The following is a 16,185-nucleotide window of genomic DNA, read 5'->3' as shown; positions in this document are numbered from 1 at the left end:
ACAGTAGGAAATCTCTTCAATACAACTCCCTAGAACACATGAAAGAAATAAGAAAAAAAAAAGCACTTCGTCTTCAACGTCACTCGTATCCCACTACCTAGGCAGTCTCCATTCCTCTGGCTAAAACTGACAGCACTCCATGCGCGAACCAAAAGATCGCAGGCATACTTGAGGCAGGTCGTTGGCCAAGAGAATGCAGTAGGACTCGTCACCTCTCTCCCTCTTTCTCTCTCTCTATTCAACAGGGGGAATCTGTAATATCATAACTTCACTTTTGTTGGTGACTCGTCGTGACCGTAAAACTTTTTCTGCGATTGATCGCCGAAGTCATGCCCAAAGGTCGGTGGTTCGGGGTCGTTGGCGAGTATAGTAGAGCTCCCGCCGATTCAACAGGCCTCTTTCTAGAGCCTCCGTACTCCGAGCTGGGACATCGTCCGGTGTGGACCTATTTACTGCTGAACGGGCTCGAGGGTGTTACCACTATATACGGGGTACGGTTAGTAAAATATCCATCAGCGGCACGATAAAGACATCAACTTACGCAACAATGTTGGCCCACCCAATGAGACGCCAGTGCTTCTCAATTCTCCGACTGATGGCAATCTTCTCACCAACTTCCGTGCAAGCCGGGCTGGTCAGACTGAGCTTGGCGGCATCGGCCTTGACACCCAGGACCTTGGCACCGGTGGCTGTCGAGCCAATGTTGACCATCAGCACTTCGTTCTTTGCCAGCTTGGCAACTCTGGCCTGCTTGCCATCGGCAGTCTTGACACCCAACAAGCGGCGCAGCAAGAAGTAGTTGACCTCAATCTCCGTGTAGATGGCGGGCAGGCGGCCGCGGTGACCCAGGACGAAACCAACCAGACGGTCCGCACGGCAAAGCGTAGGGTCGACCCGAGTTCCCACACCGATCAGACCACCGGGAACGGCGAACTTGAGGTCGTTGTGCTCGGCGAACAGGGACACAACACGGGAGAAAATCGGGCGGCACTGGATCTTGCCGTGCTCGTCCTTGGTGACAAGACCCGGGCGGATCTCGATCTCATCATTCAGCTTCACCACACCGGTCAGAATGGAACCACCGGCAACACCTCCCTTCAGCTCGTCAATCTCCGCACCAGGCTTGTTCACATCGAATGAACGGATAACCATCATGTGAGGCGAAGCGGTGAAGTCACGAATAGGAACCGGGATGTGCGACACGAGGTACTCGTTGACGGCATCGATGTTGTATTTAAGCTGAGCAGAGATGGGAATAATGGGCGAGCCATCGGCAACGGTACCACGGATGAACTTGAGAATGGACTGGTAGTGCTGCAGGGCGCCATCTTCGCGCATCAAATCCACCTTGTTCTGCAGAATAATAATGTGGCTAAGCTTCATGATCTCAATAGCCGCCAGATGCTCCGAGGTTTGAGGCTGCGGGCAGACTTCGTTTCCGGCAATCAAGAGGAGGGCGGCATCCATGACTGCGGCACCAGACAACATCGTAGACATGAGCTATAGGACATTGGTTAGCAAGACCATCCAGAAAAGAAACCAATTGGGGGTTTTTTACAATATCGTGACCCGGGCAATCGATGAAGGACACATGGCGAAGCAGCCGGTATCGTCCTCCGCATCCATCGCGCTCGCAGGGCGGATCGATCTCCTTCTCGCTCTTGAAACTCTTGTAGCATGTCGGGCGGGGACAGGCGGAGTTGTCGCACTTATAGATCTTGGCATTGGCGTAACCCAGCTTGATTGTAATGTTTCGCTCCAGCTCGTTCTTGAAACGAACGGTTTGCACCTCCGAAATCGCCTTGACCACGGTTGATTTCCCGCTATGTCACAATCAGCAAAAAATTCCACGAGATTCAAGGTTTGGGTAAGACGAACTGTGCCACATGGCCGATGGTGCCTGGGTGATTAGACGAGTTAGCAAAATATTGGATCCGGGAAGATTTTGGGAAAAGGTCGGGCAGAAGGAGAGATAGGTGGATGTGTGGTGCAGACGCAATTATGAAGAGCCCAGGCTGGCTGGGATCTGCATTTCTGCTATTAATCCTCCAGGCAAATCCACATACCGATATTCTGAGTAGCTTGTCGGGCAATAATCTCAGGCGACAAGGGCGTCAATTTCGACAGGTCGAGGGTTTCGGGGTTGGGTTGTTCGGGGAGTTCTGGTCGCTTCGGCTGGAGCAGCGAGGGCTCGGTGGACTTCTTCATCGCCGACTTGATCGGCTTCTCTCCCTGTTCAAGCGGCTCCAACCCCTCAACGTCACCTTGGGCATTGTTGGCGTCGAGCATGGGCGAGCCGGGCTGGGACTCCTCGTCGGAGAAATCGCCGTTGGTAGCCATGGTTGCGGAACAAAAAAATCCGAATCGGGGCTCGGCGACAGTCAGATCAGTCGAGGCGAGTGTGGGTTCAAGGAGATGGGAGGCTGAGAGGTGACGGATGAAATTTGCTCGGAAGTGGGCGACGATATGATAATGGAAGAATGTAAGTGGGGGGGGGGGGTTTGTGCAGTGGAGCGAGAGAGGGCGGTGTCTGGATGGCAGCACTCGACCAGTTGCCAGGATTGGGATCTATGAGGTTTTTGATTGATTTGAAAATTGTTTATTTGATTTCTGGGTATCATTTTGTTTTCAATTTGATTGTGGCCTCTCTACTGTCTTTGATGTTGCCTTCAATAGTTTCTGAATCACGGCGTGTTTCCAGCTCGGCTATCTCAGTGGATGCCTCTGAGAGGAAAGCCGTCTGCGATAGAGATGATCCCCCAGGACATCAATCAGTGCCTATAATCTGCCCCAGTGACTTGCTCCCCCCCCCCCTTCGCCTCCCCGGTCTGGTCATCCGTGGGAATGCGCTGCGACGCAAACGCCAAAACCACTGCCTCTCAATGCCCGTCGTCAAAGCGGAACAGCAGCGCCCCATCCTCGTTAACTTAACCTCATTATCGAAGCGCGGCAGACTCCCCTGGTTCATATGCACATCGTGCTCTTAGCCTGGTGGTTTCTCCCTGTACTTTGCAATATGGTTGGCTACCCGCACCTCGCCAAGTATTATGACACGGACTGTTGACTCACGTCGTTCATATCCTGCATCAATGACAACGTCTATCCCCGAGCCATACGAAGACCCGAATATGTACATATGTACATGGTCGCCTCCTTGTCGATCGCATTCTTCAGGTCGGCTCCATCTCATCCAGCACATCGTTTCTCGGGCCGGGGATGTCGTGCGGGAGCACCCGGCCAGTCTCGAGCTGCAGAAGGCCCTTGGTGCGCAGGAAATCGAGTCTAGTTAGCCTGGACGACAAATCGTCGGGGATATTGTTGTTACGGTTTCTGTTGTTGTTGCGGTGGCCGCTGCTTCGCCCGAGCAACTGAAAGCCAGATTCGAGCTGCTCTAGCTCCTGGGTCACTGGGTGCGAGAAGTTATGATTGAACCACACCACGAGTCGAGACTCGGCACCGATGGACTTGACGTTGATGGCAGCTTGGGGACGTTTGTTGACGTGGTCATCGTCCCGGAAACAGAGCTGGGTGTGAGAGGAAACGGGGTCGATGGAGGCTCTCTCGGCGGTGTATGACATCGGCTGGCCGACCCAGTGTGGGGGTTTGGTTATGGAGGAGCGTAGAAGGAAGGTGGGAGTTAGATACCCGTAGATATTGGTGCCAGCTCTGACAATATATTTGCGTCACGCTGTCAGACTGCGGATATCATCACCGGTGGCTGCATGGATAACCCGAGCCAATAAAGAGCACTGGATAAGGATGGACCAGTGCTCAAAATCAACTATGTTGAAACAAAGTCCAGCAGCGGAGGAACCTCGGCATCCAGAGGAACCCTGGTGGCATCACATATAGAGCCAGTTGGAACCTTCCATGAGAATGGCTCATGAGCGTCATTCTGGCCGAGCATGTCCTCCAGTGCGGCTTCTTGGCGGCCTTGCGCTCTGGCAGCTCGCTGCATAAGAGATGATATGGGTCTCAGCATCATCCCTCCCTTCTGATTGTAGGGTAGTCTTCCCCGAAATAATCCCGGCACTACTATAGCTTTATACTAGTAACGGCTACAAAATACATGGCAAAGACGACTGTCTCGGAGCGTCGATCGAGATGCTCGAAGTTGGTTAACGCCCTATATGTAAGCCTACAGAGCGTGGGTTTATAAAAGATCATTACTATAGGTACCAGATTTCCTCGTAGGAGTTCTATAGGAACTAGCTACTGATCCGACTAGGGTGATAATCGTGCAGAGAAGATACCCCGGAGGAGTATCCAAAAAGAAAGAAATTACCACTTTCTAGGTAATCTAGTTCTGACTCTTCCGGTATATATGAGCCTTCTATTGGGTAATCCGCCGAATCCAACAGGTCCTATAGCTCTTTGATCTTGGCCACGGGAAGCGTTAGCAGGGGCTGCAGTGGCCAGGGCCATGTTAGAATCCTTTCGGAATCTCTTACCTGATCCCCGAGACTGACTAGCGCCTTATGAGAGCGACTGGACCCTCGACCGACAACCAACCTCCCGCGCCCGCTGTCTGCGTAGCCCACCTCGGGCGAGATCGGGTCTACTGTGTGGGAGTCGTCCTTGTCTAGTCCACGAGAAATGACGGAATCACTAGCACCTTGACCGGGGAGCTCGGCTGCCCTAGGTCTTCCCTCGATCTCCTAGATTTCTTGTTCCAGGCGGTTCAATCGGGAAACAAGTTCAGCCTTCAAGGGCCGTTTTCTTCGCCGCGGTGCACGGCCCGGACCGGGGAACACACACTCCACTCCAAGCTTGAGTCAAGTATCGCATGGCTGGGTTTTGTTACATCGGATCTTTTTCCGATTGCATGTCTAACAGCTACGCAAGCTGGGTGTGGGTTCCCTGCCTGCGCTAGCTGGTTGGTCCGGGAGTGGTTGGGCCATTGTCGATAAGCTGCCACAAACTGCGACGCATTCACGTCTCACCCCACGAGATGCTGATATGGAGGATCAAGGGATCGGCACTTGGAAGTGTAGTTGCCACGAATGAAGAGTGTGGGTTGAAACATTCCGGGAATGGCCCAGGGGTAAATGGGTGCTTACCAAGGACGATATATAAGCTCATCCATGGATGTTAGATAGCAATGTTCTGATAGACTAGAGAATTCCCCTTCATATTTGTATTTTATATACTCCGTATGTCTCGATATTTATTGATTATTTTAAGAGACCCGACAAATCAAAAGGTGATAAAAAGAAAAGCAAAAACATACAACAGCCAGGATTCGCTGGTGGTCACCCACCCAACTACTGACTGGCCGGCGTGTGGCTTAAGTACGGCTGAGCGGACGGGAAGCCCTGTTCTCCACACCCTGTGGTCGTATGTACTGAAGTATTGATAGAAAATAATTATAGCCCTAATTGATGGACTTGATATTGAAACAAGTTAGGGTGAGCCGAGTGAGAATGGGTGAGATCTCACCCTCGCCACGATCCTACATAGTCTAGTGGACAGGCCAGAGCAAGACACTTGGAAATATCGGGTTGTTCCATTGTCATTGGCTCCCGCAAACTCCAGTCAACGACCCCATCGATCTGCGACTGCTGATATGGAAGATATCCGCGCAAAAGATCCATTGTCACGAGTCGACATGCTCGGGGTTGGATGTATCATCTACCCTATCGCAGCCTGACGATTCTTCTATTATGACTATTTTGAACACGATTGCTGGCCGAAGCCAGAAAATCTCCCTGCAGCATGTGGCCTACTCTATGAGGATACTATGTGTAAGACTCCTCGAACTATACTACCCATCCGAGTAGAGGCGCATCTTGGGAAAGAATTGGCGTCTTAGACATTAAGAAACAAACATAAGCAAGTAAGGCAAACAGTGTAAAATATTGCTAAACTGTCCTGACGTGCTCATTTGTCACGCGTCCCTTAAGAAAAATAGAAATCGCAAGAGGCGAGTAAAATCCTATTCGCTCAATTTGTCCTCACGAGTCTCTGAATGCTAGATCACGGCAGCTTTTTACTCAGGACAGCGCCATAGTAGACAGTGGCAATCATCAAGCTGGACACGCCATGCAAACGCCCAACCCTCTTGTTCAGGGCCTGCATCTCTTTCGAGTGAGGACCAGCATCGTGACTCTTCTTCCCATCCCGTGTTTCTGTGTCGAGTTAGTTCAGGCATGTATTTCCAGAAGATTCGGGGAAAGCAAATGGTATAACAAAAACCTCAAGGAACCAGGGAAAACAAAAAAAAGACTTCTGATCAACTTGACATACCTTGATGCCTCCGCTCGCGCATCACATTGACCGTCAAGGGCCGCAGCACCAACTGATTAACCAGTCCTGTCACCGCCACAGTAGCCAGAGGCAGCAAGGTACTGTAGCGGTTCTTGGGTGCTATCAACCCCGACAGTCCCACTGATTTGAATTGTTAGCTGTGGCTCATGGTTGCAGGTAACCCTGGAAGAGCTGTACATGCGTGACTCAGTCTTTGCCGCTCAAAGAAATATATTGTTCTCGGCATATGGTCCCCAAGTTCCACCAGTAACCTGTGTTATGCGGTACGCATGCTGGAAATAAATGCAAATGGAAAGTAGGATTAGACTTTTTGGAATAAAATACAAGACAAAAACATCGATCTTAATGTATGTAGCTTATATACAAAGTATACTAATGCATATTCCCTACCTAGGTAGCTGTGGACATACAGGCATTAATGATTGATTCAAGTAACCCAAGGATGACTCCTAAGCTACCTGATTGGTCAAATTTGAAAATCAAGCATCGGATTCACTTGAGGACTCCTCCTCGCCCTCGTCCTCGTCCTCCTCGGAATCCACAAGCATGGACGGATCCTCTGCCGGTGACATGACAAAAGATGCTAAGCAGGTGATCCGATTACCGGTCTCATAAGTGGTCAAGATCTTCCCAATTTGAGAAATTGAGTCTTTCTTCTCCTTCTCCTTCCCAGTCGTGGCCTGTGTTGTGGGCACAATGTCTTTCCTGGCAACCTTCCAGATGCGAACTGTCCCGTCACTGTTGCCAGTCACAGCCAAGAAGTGATCTCGGAATTCCTTAGCCTGCGCTTCAAGGCTCAGAATTTCAAAGTCCTTGATGCGCCCGGGTAGTTCAGCCTGTTTACCACCAATCTGGGCGACAGCGGTAGCATGGGGAATCGGGGATTCAGAATCATCCTCGACCTCTTGCAATGTCTTGGTCGAATAAAAGATGACTCGGCCATCCTCTGTGGAGAGGGCAAGGATGTCATCTTGACGATCATCGCCCGTAGACAGAGAAACATATTTCATCTGGTGAATCTTGCTCCGCGGACCCGGGACGAGTCTGCACTTTGGGGACGAGTCCTGTACAACAGTCAGAAGGTGAAACCATTTCAACGTGAAAGCACAAACAACTTACAATGCCAAATACCACGGCACCCCATTCGAAAGCTACAGCAAACTCCTCACCCTCGGGATTCCATGCAATGCGCCGTCCTTCTCCGCTGCTCCATTTGCCTTCCTTGACACTTTGTAGCACATTCTTCCCAAAGTTCAGCACACCTGCTTTTTTGCCAGTCACCAGATTCCACAACCGCATACATCTCTCGCCCCGGCCTACACTTAGCATAAGCTTCATGCTGGGATGTACTGCAAAATGATTGACCCCGGATGGTGCAGCGCCGGGGGGCGCTGTATCACCGCTGGGTCTGCCCTGGACCTTGGGGCGCGGCGCTTTGATAGTCGAAACGACGGACCAATCACGGGTTTTAGACACAGAGATGGTGTTGTCTTCTGCACCTGCAAGCAACTTGCTGCGCGAGGGAAAACTCAGGGCCGAGATGCTGGCGGAGTGGTGCAACAAAGATCCCAGCTCACGATTTCTGGGGTTCTCGAGAATCTTATTCCCGGCCAGCGTCGGGACTGAAGGATAATCGTCGTTCACGGCAGGTGGTGCGACAGATATCGAGTACAGGTTGATACGCTCATCAGTACTTCCACTGGCGAGGATAACCTTTTGAGCTTCGGGGGAGTCGGTAGCTTTGGGGAGTGGGGAGAGCGCCAGACAGCGAATTGCAGATCCATGCGCCTCAAACAAGAAATTGTCGATACATTGGACAGCAGTGAAGTCAGGCTTTGTCTCACCAGCAACTGAATTCAGAGTGGAAGCTGGGATGCCAGCCGTGAAGCCATGCAGCACTCTCTCGTAGGAGCCAGTTACCACTTGCACTATCACAGCTGCATCGGGAGTTTCCGACGGGGTAGGGGTGGACTTGGCAGTTTTTGAAGGGGCCTCTGCCAATTTACCCTCCTTGGGAACATCATTTCTCTTTCGCTTGCCCATGATTTCGAGTAATCAGCTGGTTTGTAGTCTGCAAATATCGACCGCAAACTGAAGGGCGGACAACTTTTTTTCTGATTTTCTGCCGGCGGTTTATCGTCCGCCTGATAGGAGTGGTGCCTTGCTGCCTGGATCGGTTGATGCCTTGGTGCCTAGAGTTTTACGCCTGAGGTGTTTGTTTCCTGCAAGCGGAATGTGCATTTTTCCCTCTCCCTGGTATTTGCTTGTTATAAATTACCAATTGTCGTGATGCCTCCGATGTCCAAGGTTCTTTATCTTTATTGTCAGTACCTTTATATTTGAATGATACTTGAATATATTACAAGACGAAAAACAATCAGTCGCCTACTAAGCATGAAATCGCAATCAATTTTCAATTATTGATAGTGGTCACGACAAAGTACCAGATAGTTTGCCCAGGTCGGAGTGTCCACCAAGCGAGGATAACGTGTATTGGTGATGCTAAGGCCTGGTTTCCAACCTTCACTAACCTGCTGTTTTATATAAAAGCACCTATAGATCAAATAGATGACCTACAGTATCCCGCAGTGGTTTCTTCTGATCTTCGAATTCTGGTAGTTTTCCAAGGGCTTTTCCATGAATCTCCTTGGCGGAATCTGCTCAGTTACTGGGGCGTAACGCACCGTCCACTCCAAAACATCTCGTCTCCGGTACACTCCGTCGTAACAAAAACCTCTTCCCCCTTGGACGGACAGGACATCTTTCCATCGCGTCTCAGTCCACCATCAACCTTTTTTATCATTTGCACCGATTTTTCTGACCCGGGCGACTTCGTTTCATGCCCTCCCCTTTTCGCCGCGTAAATCGGATGCTTCGTTCCCATATTAGACTCCATGCTCCGCGACGAGCTCCTTCAGTCTAAGAACGATGAGATCGCGTGAGTATTAATTTTGCAAAGGCTTGGTCTTATGGTGACTGACTGATTCCTTGATTATTTTTTGGTGTAGAAGCTGCTTGCTGCGTCGAAAGCGAAAGCTTTCAGAGTTGTACTTTGCGACCGTGACAGTTGGCGGCGCGACCGGTGACTCGCTGTACCAGCAGAAAGAACAGGCATTTCTCGACGCCAACGATCTCTCCAAGTAAGTTTCTTTACTGAATTATTTTCTCCCTTGCTCTTGGACCACCGAGAAAAATCAATTTAAATATATTTTATGTGCCAATGCTAATCTCCAATGAAGAGGTCGTTACTTCAATGAAGCCACTCTGCCTGTGCCCGCCCATGCGCGAGCGCGTTCAACAGGAGCTCCTGATTCAAAAGCACAGCCTGTCGCCGGCATCACGCCACCACCAACTGTTGATGGTGGTGCCCCTCCAACCGAAGCTCACTCTCGTGGGACGTCTGCCTTAACTCAAACTGGAACTGCTACGCCAGATGTCGCATCGACTCCAGTGGATGCGACAGGGTCAAATCTGTCATCCGCCACTAGTCCAAAGGCATCGCATGGCCTTGACGTCCCGACTCCGACTGCACCCTCGATTCCATCCCCACGCGCCCAGAAAGCAACTGCACCCGTACCACAGACGACGCCCAGCGCCCAGAATCGCGATGGAGAGAAGAAAGTTCCACTCGCCACAGGCACTGCGCAGTCACTGGAGATTCCTCCCGACCCCTTCCCCCGCAAGAAACCCGACATGCGATCATCTCTTACTCTCGGACACTCGCACCCTGAACAACCAATCTCCCCTGCCTCGTCTGCCGATCCTTACTCTAACAATACCCCTGTCCCTGTGGCCGCCTCCCCCGACACCAGCCCCGCGGAAGAAGTTGCCGATGTTGGGAAGATCGAAGTCCCAAGTCCTAAACATGATCGATCCGTGCAGGCTCGCCCAAGCTTGGTTCCCTCGACCCCCGATGAGCAGTTGCGGATGGAGGAAGCACAATCGATTCAACAAAAATCTGGCGATGGGACGGAAACTGCGGGGTATCCTTCATTGAGCCAGGTGATCCAGGAAAGCGTGGGCGCAGCGGCAGACCAAGATCAGATGGAGGTTGATCAAGAACCGACAGTGGAGACTGCTGAAGCGCGGCTGCCTGATGGGACAGTTGCCGCAGCGGCTGATGCATTGTCGCCAACTGCGCGCTTGCCCGAAGAAAGCCAGCCCGCAGACGCGTCCGCGAGGAAGCTCGTATCCATTCCGCCCACTCAACCTGAAGTCTCGCAACCGGAACGCATGACGACTCGAGTGTCCTCTGGTGCTATTCGACACAAGTCAGTTTCTGAGATCCTGGGCGAGGCCCCGAGAACACTCGTGCATGAGAAAGGCCATGCTATTGTCGTCGCCGATCAAGGATCACCTGATGCTGTGGCAAGACTGCGATTCAAAGACCGCAAGGACCGAGAGAAGGAAAGAACCAGACTCTCAACCGTTGTCTTCCCGAAGCAGCCGCCTCAGCAAGACAAGGTTGATTCCATGGATCTCATCCACCGAGATACTGGTGATGCGGTGGCTAAGTTGAACGAGGAGCAAGATTATCTGTTCACACTGTTTTTGAATCGCGCCTATGCTCCACCGCGCGGAACCAACCTGAGCACACTCCTTACCTCCGCCCATAAAACCCTGAGCACGGGGAACCATCTGCTTGAATATCAGGAGCAGATGGACTGTCGAACCCTTCGGCGGATTTATGCGCTCCAAAATGCGAATAGATGGCCCCTGCGGCAACTCAAGCGCTCGGTGGAGCCCCCACGCCAGGGGACCCATTGGGATGTGATTTTGGATCATATGAAGTGGATGCGCACTGACTTCCGTGAAGAACGAAAATGGAAGCTTGCCGCCGCCAAAAGCTGTGCCGATTGGTGTGCGGAGTATGTCAATAGTGACGAGGAACACCGCACTTTGCTTCGTGTTAATGCGAAGATCCCTACGCCGGATCCGGGGGAGAAAGCTGCTCAGAAGACAGGCGTGGCCTCCCCCTCCGAAGACATGGGCGACGAAGCGTTCGGTGCCTCCCATCCTACTCCGGATCTTGTGCCATCTGCCGAGGAAGAATCGGTCAGCGATGGATTCAATGATGAGCCACGGCATGATATCCGTGACACGGTCGCCCCTGCTGCCATCTTCTCTCTCGGCTCCGATGAGTTCAACTTCTCCGTGGACATGACTCCTGCCGCTGAAAAGTTGCTTGACGAATTGCCTATCTACACACCGTTACAGGTTCCGTCAAAGACGAACGCGCCTGTTTTCAAGGAATGCCCAGATTCGGTTTGGAAGACCGAAATTCTGCCCGTATCGAAGTTTGCTACGACGAAGGTCGCTTTCCAAGATGAGGAGCCTCCTCGCAAGCGGAGTAGATATGACTACTCGCAGTATGACACCGGATCTGAGCACCGCGTTACTGAATTACCTCCTGAGCAGAGCAACGTCGCACTTTTCCGCCCTGAAAACAAACACATCCGTGACAGAATCCATCCTGGTCACTCTTTCAGACCGCCAACTGAGCATCCAATGCCGTCTGTCGGGTTCTTTGAGTCGCGGCAGTCGTCGCAATGGACTCCCGCAGAAGATGATGAGTTGCGCTGCTTGGTGAAGGAATATTCTTACAATTGGTCTCTGATTTCTAGCTGCCTGACTCCGTCATCGTTGTTCACTTCTGGAGCTGAGAGGCGGACGCCATGGGAATGTTTTGAACGCTGGGTGGGGCTGGAGGGTCTTCCGGCTGATATGTCGAAGACCCAGTACTTCCGGGCTTACCATCAACGACTTGAAACGGCCCAGCGCACTGTTGTGGCCCAGCAACAGGCTGCTCAGCAACAGCAGCAGCAACAGCAGCAGCAGCAAGGCAATGCGGCCCAGCCGCAGCCGCCGATTCGTCGGAGGACGACCCAGCCATTACGTGTTGACCGCCGAAGATCCTCGAAGCATCTTGCATTGCTTGATGCTATGCGGAAATTGGCCAAGAAGCGGGAGACAATGCTTCAAAAGCAGCAGCACGGTACGTTCGGCGACTGGGCAATACGGTCCAGGAATAGTATGGTCTTTGTGAAGACTTTGAATACTGATATTGTATCTTCCAGCTTCTCATCTCGCTTCTCTGAGAAAGGCCAACGAGGCCAATCAACCCAAACCACCGATCTCATCACCGGCGGAATTCAGTCGACTCAAGTATGACCGTGAAATGAAGCTGCAGGAAAGACAAGAACAGTACCGGCAGCAAATGATCGCCCAGCAAAGGGTTAGTGTTCCATTGTTCTACTTTATTGTTTTCTCTCTAACATCAATTCAGGCTAGTCTCAATGCTCAGCGTACCGGTCAAGCGCCTAACCAGCAGCAACTGGCGAATGCGTCTGGACGAAACCCCAACTTGCCCGCCAACTCTGGCAATCCCGGCATGTCTGGCGCTACATCCAACGGGGTGCCTAATGGCGTGCCAGCTGGGGTTGGCGTCAACCAAAGCCGCCCTCACCCTATTCCGAACATGCCTGCGGGGGCCCAAGCCAACGGCCAGATGCCGCCCAACGCCATGGCGATGAAAATGATGCCGCAAGCTCAAACGCAACAGCCCGCTGGGGCTCGACCTGGGATGCCGATGCAAACATCCCCAGATAACGCGCGCGTCATCCGAGAAGCGAATCGACTGCAAGAACAACAACGCATCCTGCAATCTCGGCAGCAGCAGCAACAGCATCCGCACCAGCAGGGTCAGCCCCAGCAAGCCCAGCAGCAATTTCACAACCAACAACAGTTTGGCCAGGGAACCAGCTCGCCAAGCTTGAATATGCCCAACGTCAACGGGGGGCCCAATAATCCTGCCATGATGGCCGCAATGCAGGCACAAGGAAACATGCAAAGCCCATCATTCCATAGCGGTACGCCGCAGGGTGTTTCGACCCCGTCGCCTCGCATGGGTCAGCCCAATCCGCTTTCGAGCGGTGTTGTGCCGACTATCAGCAACATCCAAAGCCAGATTCAGCGGAGCAATCCGAACCTGCCCCCAGAGCAGGTGAACAAGTTGGCCACCGAGCGTCTCAATCAATACCAGCAGCAGCGCATGTCGCAGCAGGCAGCAATGAACGCGGCTGCCGGTGGCATGAACGCGGTTCAGAACAATTACCAAGTCCCGCATGATGGAGGTTTCCAGACGCCCTCGCAGCCCGGAATGCCTAACGGAGGCCCCGCGATGCAGGTTCCTCAAAACCAAGGATTCTCACCGATGATGCGGGTTCCTCAGCCTGGTCAGCAGAATCGGGTTGGCGTCACCAGCTCACCAGCCATGAATGGTGCAGTCCCTCAACCCAGCCGGAGTGGAACCCCCCAGACCCAGCGCAGTGGCAGCGCTCAGGGTGGCGCCGTGCAGGGCTCCAACAAGAGTCCGCATCCACCGGCGGCTCAGACAGCCAGCAGCTAAAGGCTGACATGACCACGTCGTTCGGACCTAATCCTGCCACTCTACCTTTTCTTCGATTGTACATATTTGTCCCGACATCACCCTCTACACTAGTTTATTGACCCTCTGCCCTTCTATTACCCCTGGTTTTCGCATACCGTGCCGCTTCTTGTCTTACTCACTTCTTTCCCCCTCGACCCCTTTACTACCTCGTGTCGTGTCTCTTTTTATTTCTCACCTGTTCGAGCTTCCCGCCCTGTTCACTCATCTAATGAATCAGCAACGCACTGGCTCCCTTCTACCAGTGCCCGGAGAACTATTTGGTTGGACCTGTATTATTGATGGGATGGGCGAAAACTTCGGACTCGACGAATATGAAATGTATGATTAGTTTGGAATCTACCGTAACACAAGAGTCTTTCATTCATTGTATAGCCTTGGTTAGAAGATGATCCGGAGACATGCTCTCTAGTTACTGAGAGTGTTAACTGGCCAAGCCTAGTTGAAGTCAAGTCGAAGATGGCGGCTTTTCATATACTAATGTAAAAGATATTTTTACTTGGAGATGAAATAGTCATCTATGAAGCTCTTTAGGTCTTTCAATCACAACAAATTCACTCTGACACCAATTGCAAGTCCATGTAGGGCTGGGAGCGAGCCATTGTTGGTATACCGAAAGGTAGGCGCGCGCTTAGTTCCGCATTCGCCACCGCCTCTGGAGCTCATGATCCATTTCTGTCAGCCTCACTGCATCTCGAGTCTACACTCCACGCCCTCAGACTCTTAGGATCGTCGTGATGTCTTCATCACGGGCACCGCGCGACCGCAACGGTACCGATTCTTCACGACCATTCTCTATGTCAAAATCCAGTTCGGGTCCCTCTAAAAAACCCGCCTTCAACCTCCAATCCTCAAGTCGCAGTCGTCCCACCAACTCCCCAGCAGGCCCAAACCGCTCTCTTCCGCGGCGGCCCCACCAACTCGGTCATGGCGATGACTCCTCTGATGAAGAAGACCGCGCCCCAGTCTATGAGGAGATCTCGGGCTTCGATACGCATACCGGTGGCGCCCTGGCCGCCGACGGACAAACTATCAGTGACGCCAAGCAGCCGCTGGTGATTCCCGTCTCCAGCAAGAATAATTGGCGGGAACGAGCCGGCGTCAATGTCAAGAAGGGGAAGAAGAACCTGCTGCCTCGCGAGGTGCAGGCTCTCCAGGAAGCACAGAAAAATGGGCAAGTACCCGGCAGCGAAAGCGCCATGGAGACGGAAGGGCCCAGCATGGCATACGGATTGAGCTTTGCGCAGAAGTCTGCCGATGAAACGAAGACAGATAATGATGCAAGGGACAATGATCAAGCTATGGCGGATGCGAAACCCCTTCTGCCGCCTCCTGTCGAAGATAACAAGCCTCTCACAGACGACCAGATTGCTCTGCAGGCTTTGATTCGGGAGAGTAAAGATGATGTGGAGAGACGATCGGATCTTGTGATTAAATATGCTCAAGGAAAAGCGCATGACGAAGAAGAGGAAGGGCCCGCGCGCCCCGACGAGGCGGGCTCTTTCCGTACGGATGTAGCCTCGCGCCCGGAATCTGCTACCTTGGATGCATACAATGCCATTCCAGTGGAGGAATTTGGAGCCGCGCTACTACGAGGCATGGGTTGGAAGGATGGCCAACCCATCGGACGAGGCCAATACGGCACCTCTGCCACGGCGGACCGGGATCAAGCGAACAAACCGCGTGTGCCCGAGCGACGCCCTGGATTCCTTGGTATTGGAGCTAAAGACACGTCTGGCGGTAAGGGCGCCGAGGCCGAATTCGGCGCGTGGGGCAAATCAGCAATGCGCAAGGCGTCGAGGAAGCAGGGCGAGGAGAGTGCCAACGGCGTCAAAACAGAAGGCGTCTACATGCCGGTGATGATGCGGAACAAGAAAACGGGCGAGAATATCACCGAGGACGAACTTGCGGCCCTTCAGAAAGAGGCCAAGTCCAAGCCCGCCGCCAAGGAGGACGACTGGCGCGAGAGACGGGATCGCAATCTGGAGAAAAGCGGCCGTGACAGGTATCAAGATAGTGACCAAGACCGACATCGCGATAGAGATCGTGAATACCGCAGGCGCGACTATGATGACGAGGAGGATCGCTCTCATAGGCGGAATGGGTCTTCGCGCCGTGATCGAAGTCTGTCTAGTGGCCGCCATTCTTCTCGGCGCTCACGGTATGAGGATGATGATGACGGCCGCCGAGACGATCGGTCGCACCGGGAACATCGGGACCGTGACCGGGAGCGTCGGAGGGATCGCGATGGGGATCGGGACCGCCGCAGAGACAGAGACCGGGACCGGGACCGCAGTCATCGATATGCGGATGACCGGTATAGCAGCTCGCGGCACTCGTCTCACTCTTCTCGCCATGATCGCGACCGCGATTCCCACCGCAACCGGCGGAATGACTAGAGATTTGCTGGACTTGTCAATATGATGTAAATGACGAATTGGAATGCTGCAAAGCAGCATTCATTTCCATCT

General features: G+C 52.7%; 5 protein-coding genes across 5 annotated transcripts; 2 read left to right on the top strand and 3 right to left on the bottom strand.

Annotated features, from left to right (window-relative positions):
* Nucleotides 1-449: 449 nt before the first annotated feature.
* On the bottom strand, nucleotides 450-2,340 carry NUU61_002837 (translation initiation factor eIF2 subunit gamma; the record flags this gene model as incomplete). The annotated part of the gene is made up of 5 exons (XM_056653419.1): nucleotides 450-480; nucleotides 542-1,500; nucleotides 1,559-1,823; nucleotides 1,879-1,900; nucleotides 2,067-2,340. 5 exons carry the CDS (start codon nucleotides 2,338-2,340, stop codon nucleotides 450-452), a joined length of 1,551 nt encoding a protein of 516 aa, XP_056514486.1.
* Nucleotides 2,341-3,170: 830 nt separating this feature from the next.
* On the bottom strand, nucleotides 3,171-3,578 carry NUU61_002836 (uncharacterized protein; the record flags this gene model as incomplete). The annotated part of the gene is made up of 1 exon (XM_056653418.1): nucleotides 3,171-3,578. The coding sequence occupies one exon, from the start codon at nucleotides 3,576-3,578 to the stop codon at nucleotides 3,171-3,173; it is 408 nt and encodes a 135-aa protein (XP_056514485.1).
* A 3,168-nt stretch (nucleotides 3,579-6,746) lies between these two features.
* On the bottom strand, nucleotides 6,747-8,310 carry NUU61_002835 (putative 60S ribosome biogenesis protein Mak11; the record flags this gene model as incomplete). Its single annotated transcript, XM_056653417.1, has 2 exons — nucleotides 6,747-7,316; nucleotides 7,387-8,310. The coding sequence occupies 2 exons, from the start codon at nucleotides 8,308-8,310 to the stop codon at nucleotides 6,747-6,749; spliced, it is 1,494 nt and encodes a 497-aa protein (XP_056514484.1).
* An 851-nt stretch (nucleotides 8,311-9,161) lies between these two features.
* Nucleotides 9,162-13,675, top strand: eaf1 (MYB and HSA domain protein; the record flags this gene model as incomplete). Its single annotated transcript, XM_056653416.1, has 5 exons — nucleotides 9,162-9,205; nucleotides 9,276-9,407; nucleotides 9,507-12,262; nucleotides 12,345-12,502; nucleotides 12,554-13,675. 5 exons carry the CDS (start codon nucleotides 9,162-9,164, stop codon nucleotides 13,673-13,675), a joined length of 4,212 nt encoding a protein of 1,403 aa, XP_056514483.1.
* Nucleotides 13,676-14,451: 776 nt separating this feature from the next.
* spp2 (spliceosome ATPase-activating subunit SPP2) lies at nucleotides 14,452-16,113 on the top strand (the record flags this gene model as incomplete). The annotated part of the gene is made up of 1 exon (XM_056653415.1): nucleotides 14,452-16,113. The coding sequence occupies one exon, from the start codon at nucleotides 14,452-14,454 to the stop codon at nucleotides 16,111-16,113; it is 1,662 nt and encodes a 553-aa protein (XP_056514482.1).
* Nucleotides 16,114-16,185: the final 72 nt, after the last annotated feature.

The sequence above is a fragment of the Penicillium alfredii genome (assembly GCF_028826965.1).
Source record: "Penicillium alfredii strain IBT 34128 chromosome Unknown utg000004l_segment0_segment0, whole genome shotgun sequence".
Lineage (NCBI taxonomy): Eukaryota > Fungi > Ascomycota > Eurotiomycetes > Eurotiales > Aspergillaceae > Penicillium > Penicillium alfredii.
The sequence above is the reverse complement of the archived record's forward strand: the minus strand, read 5'-3'. Positions and strand labels throughout refer to the sequence as shown.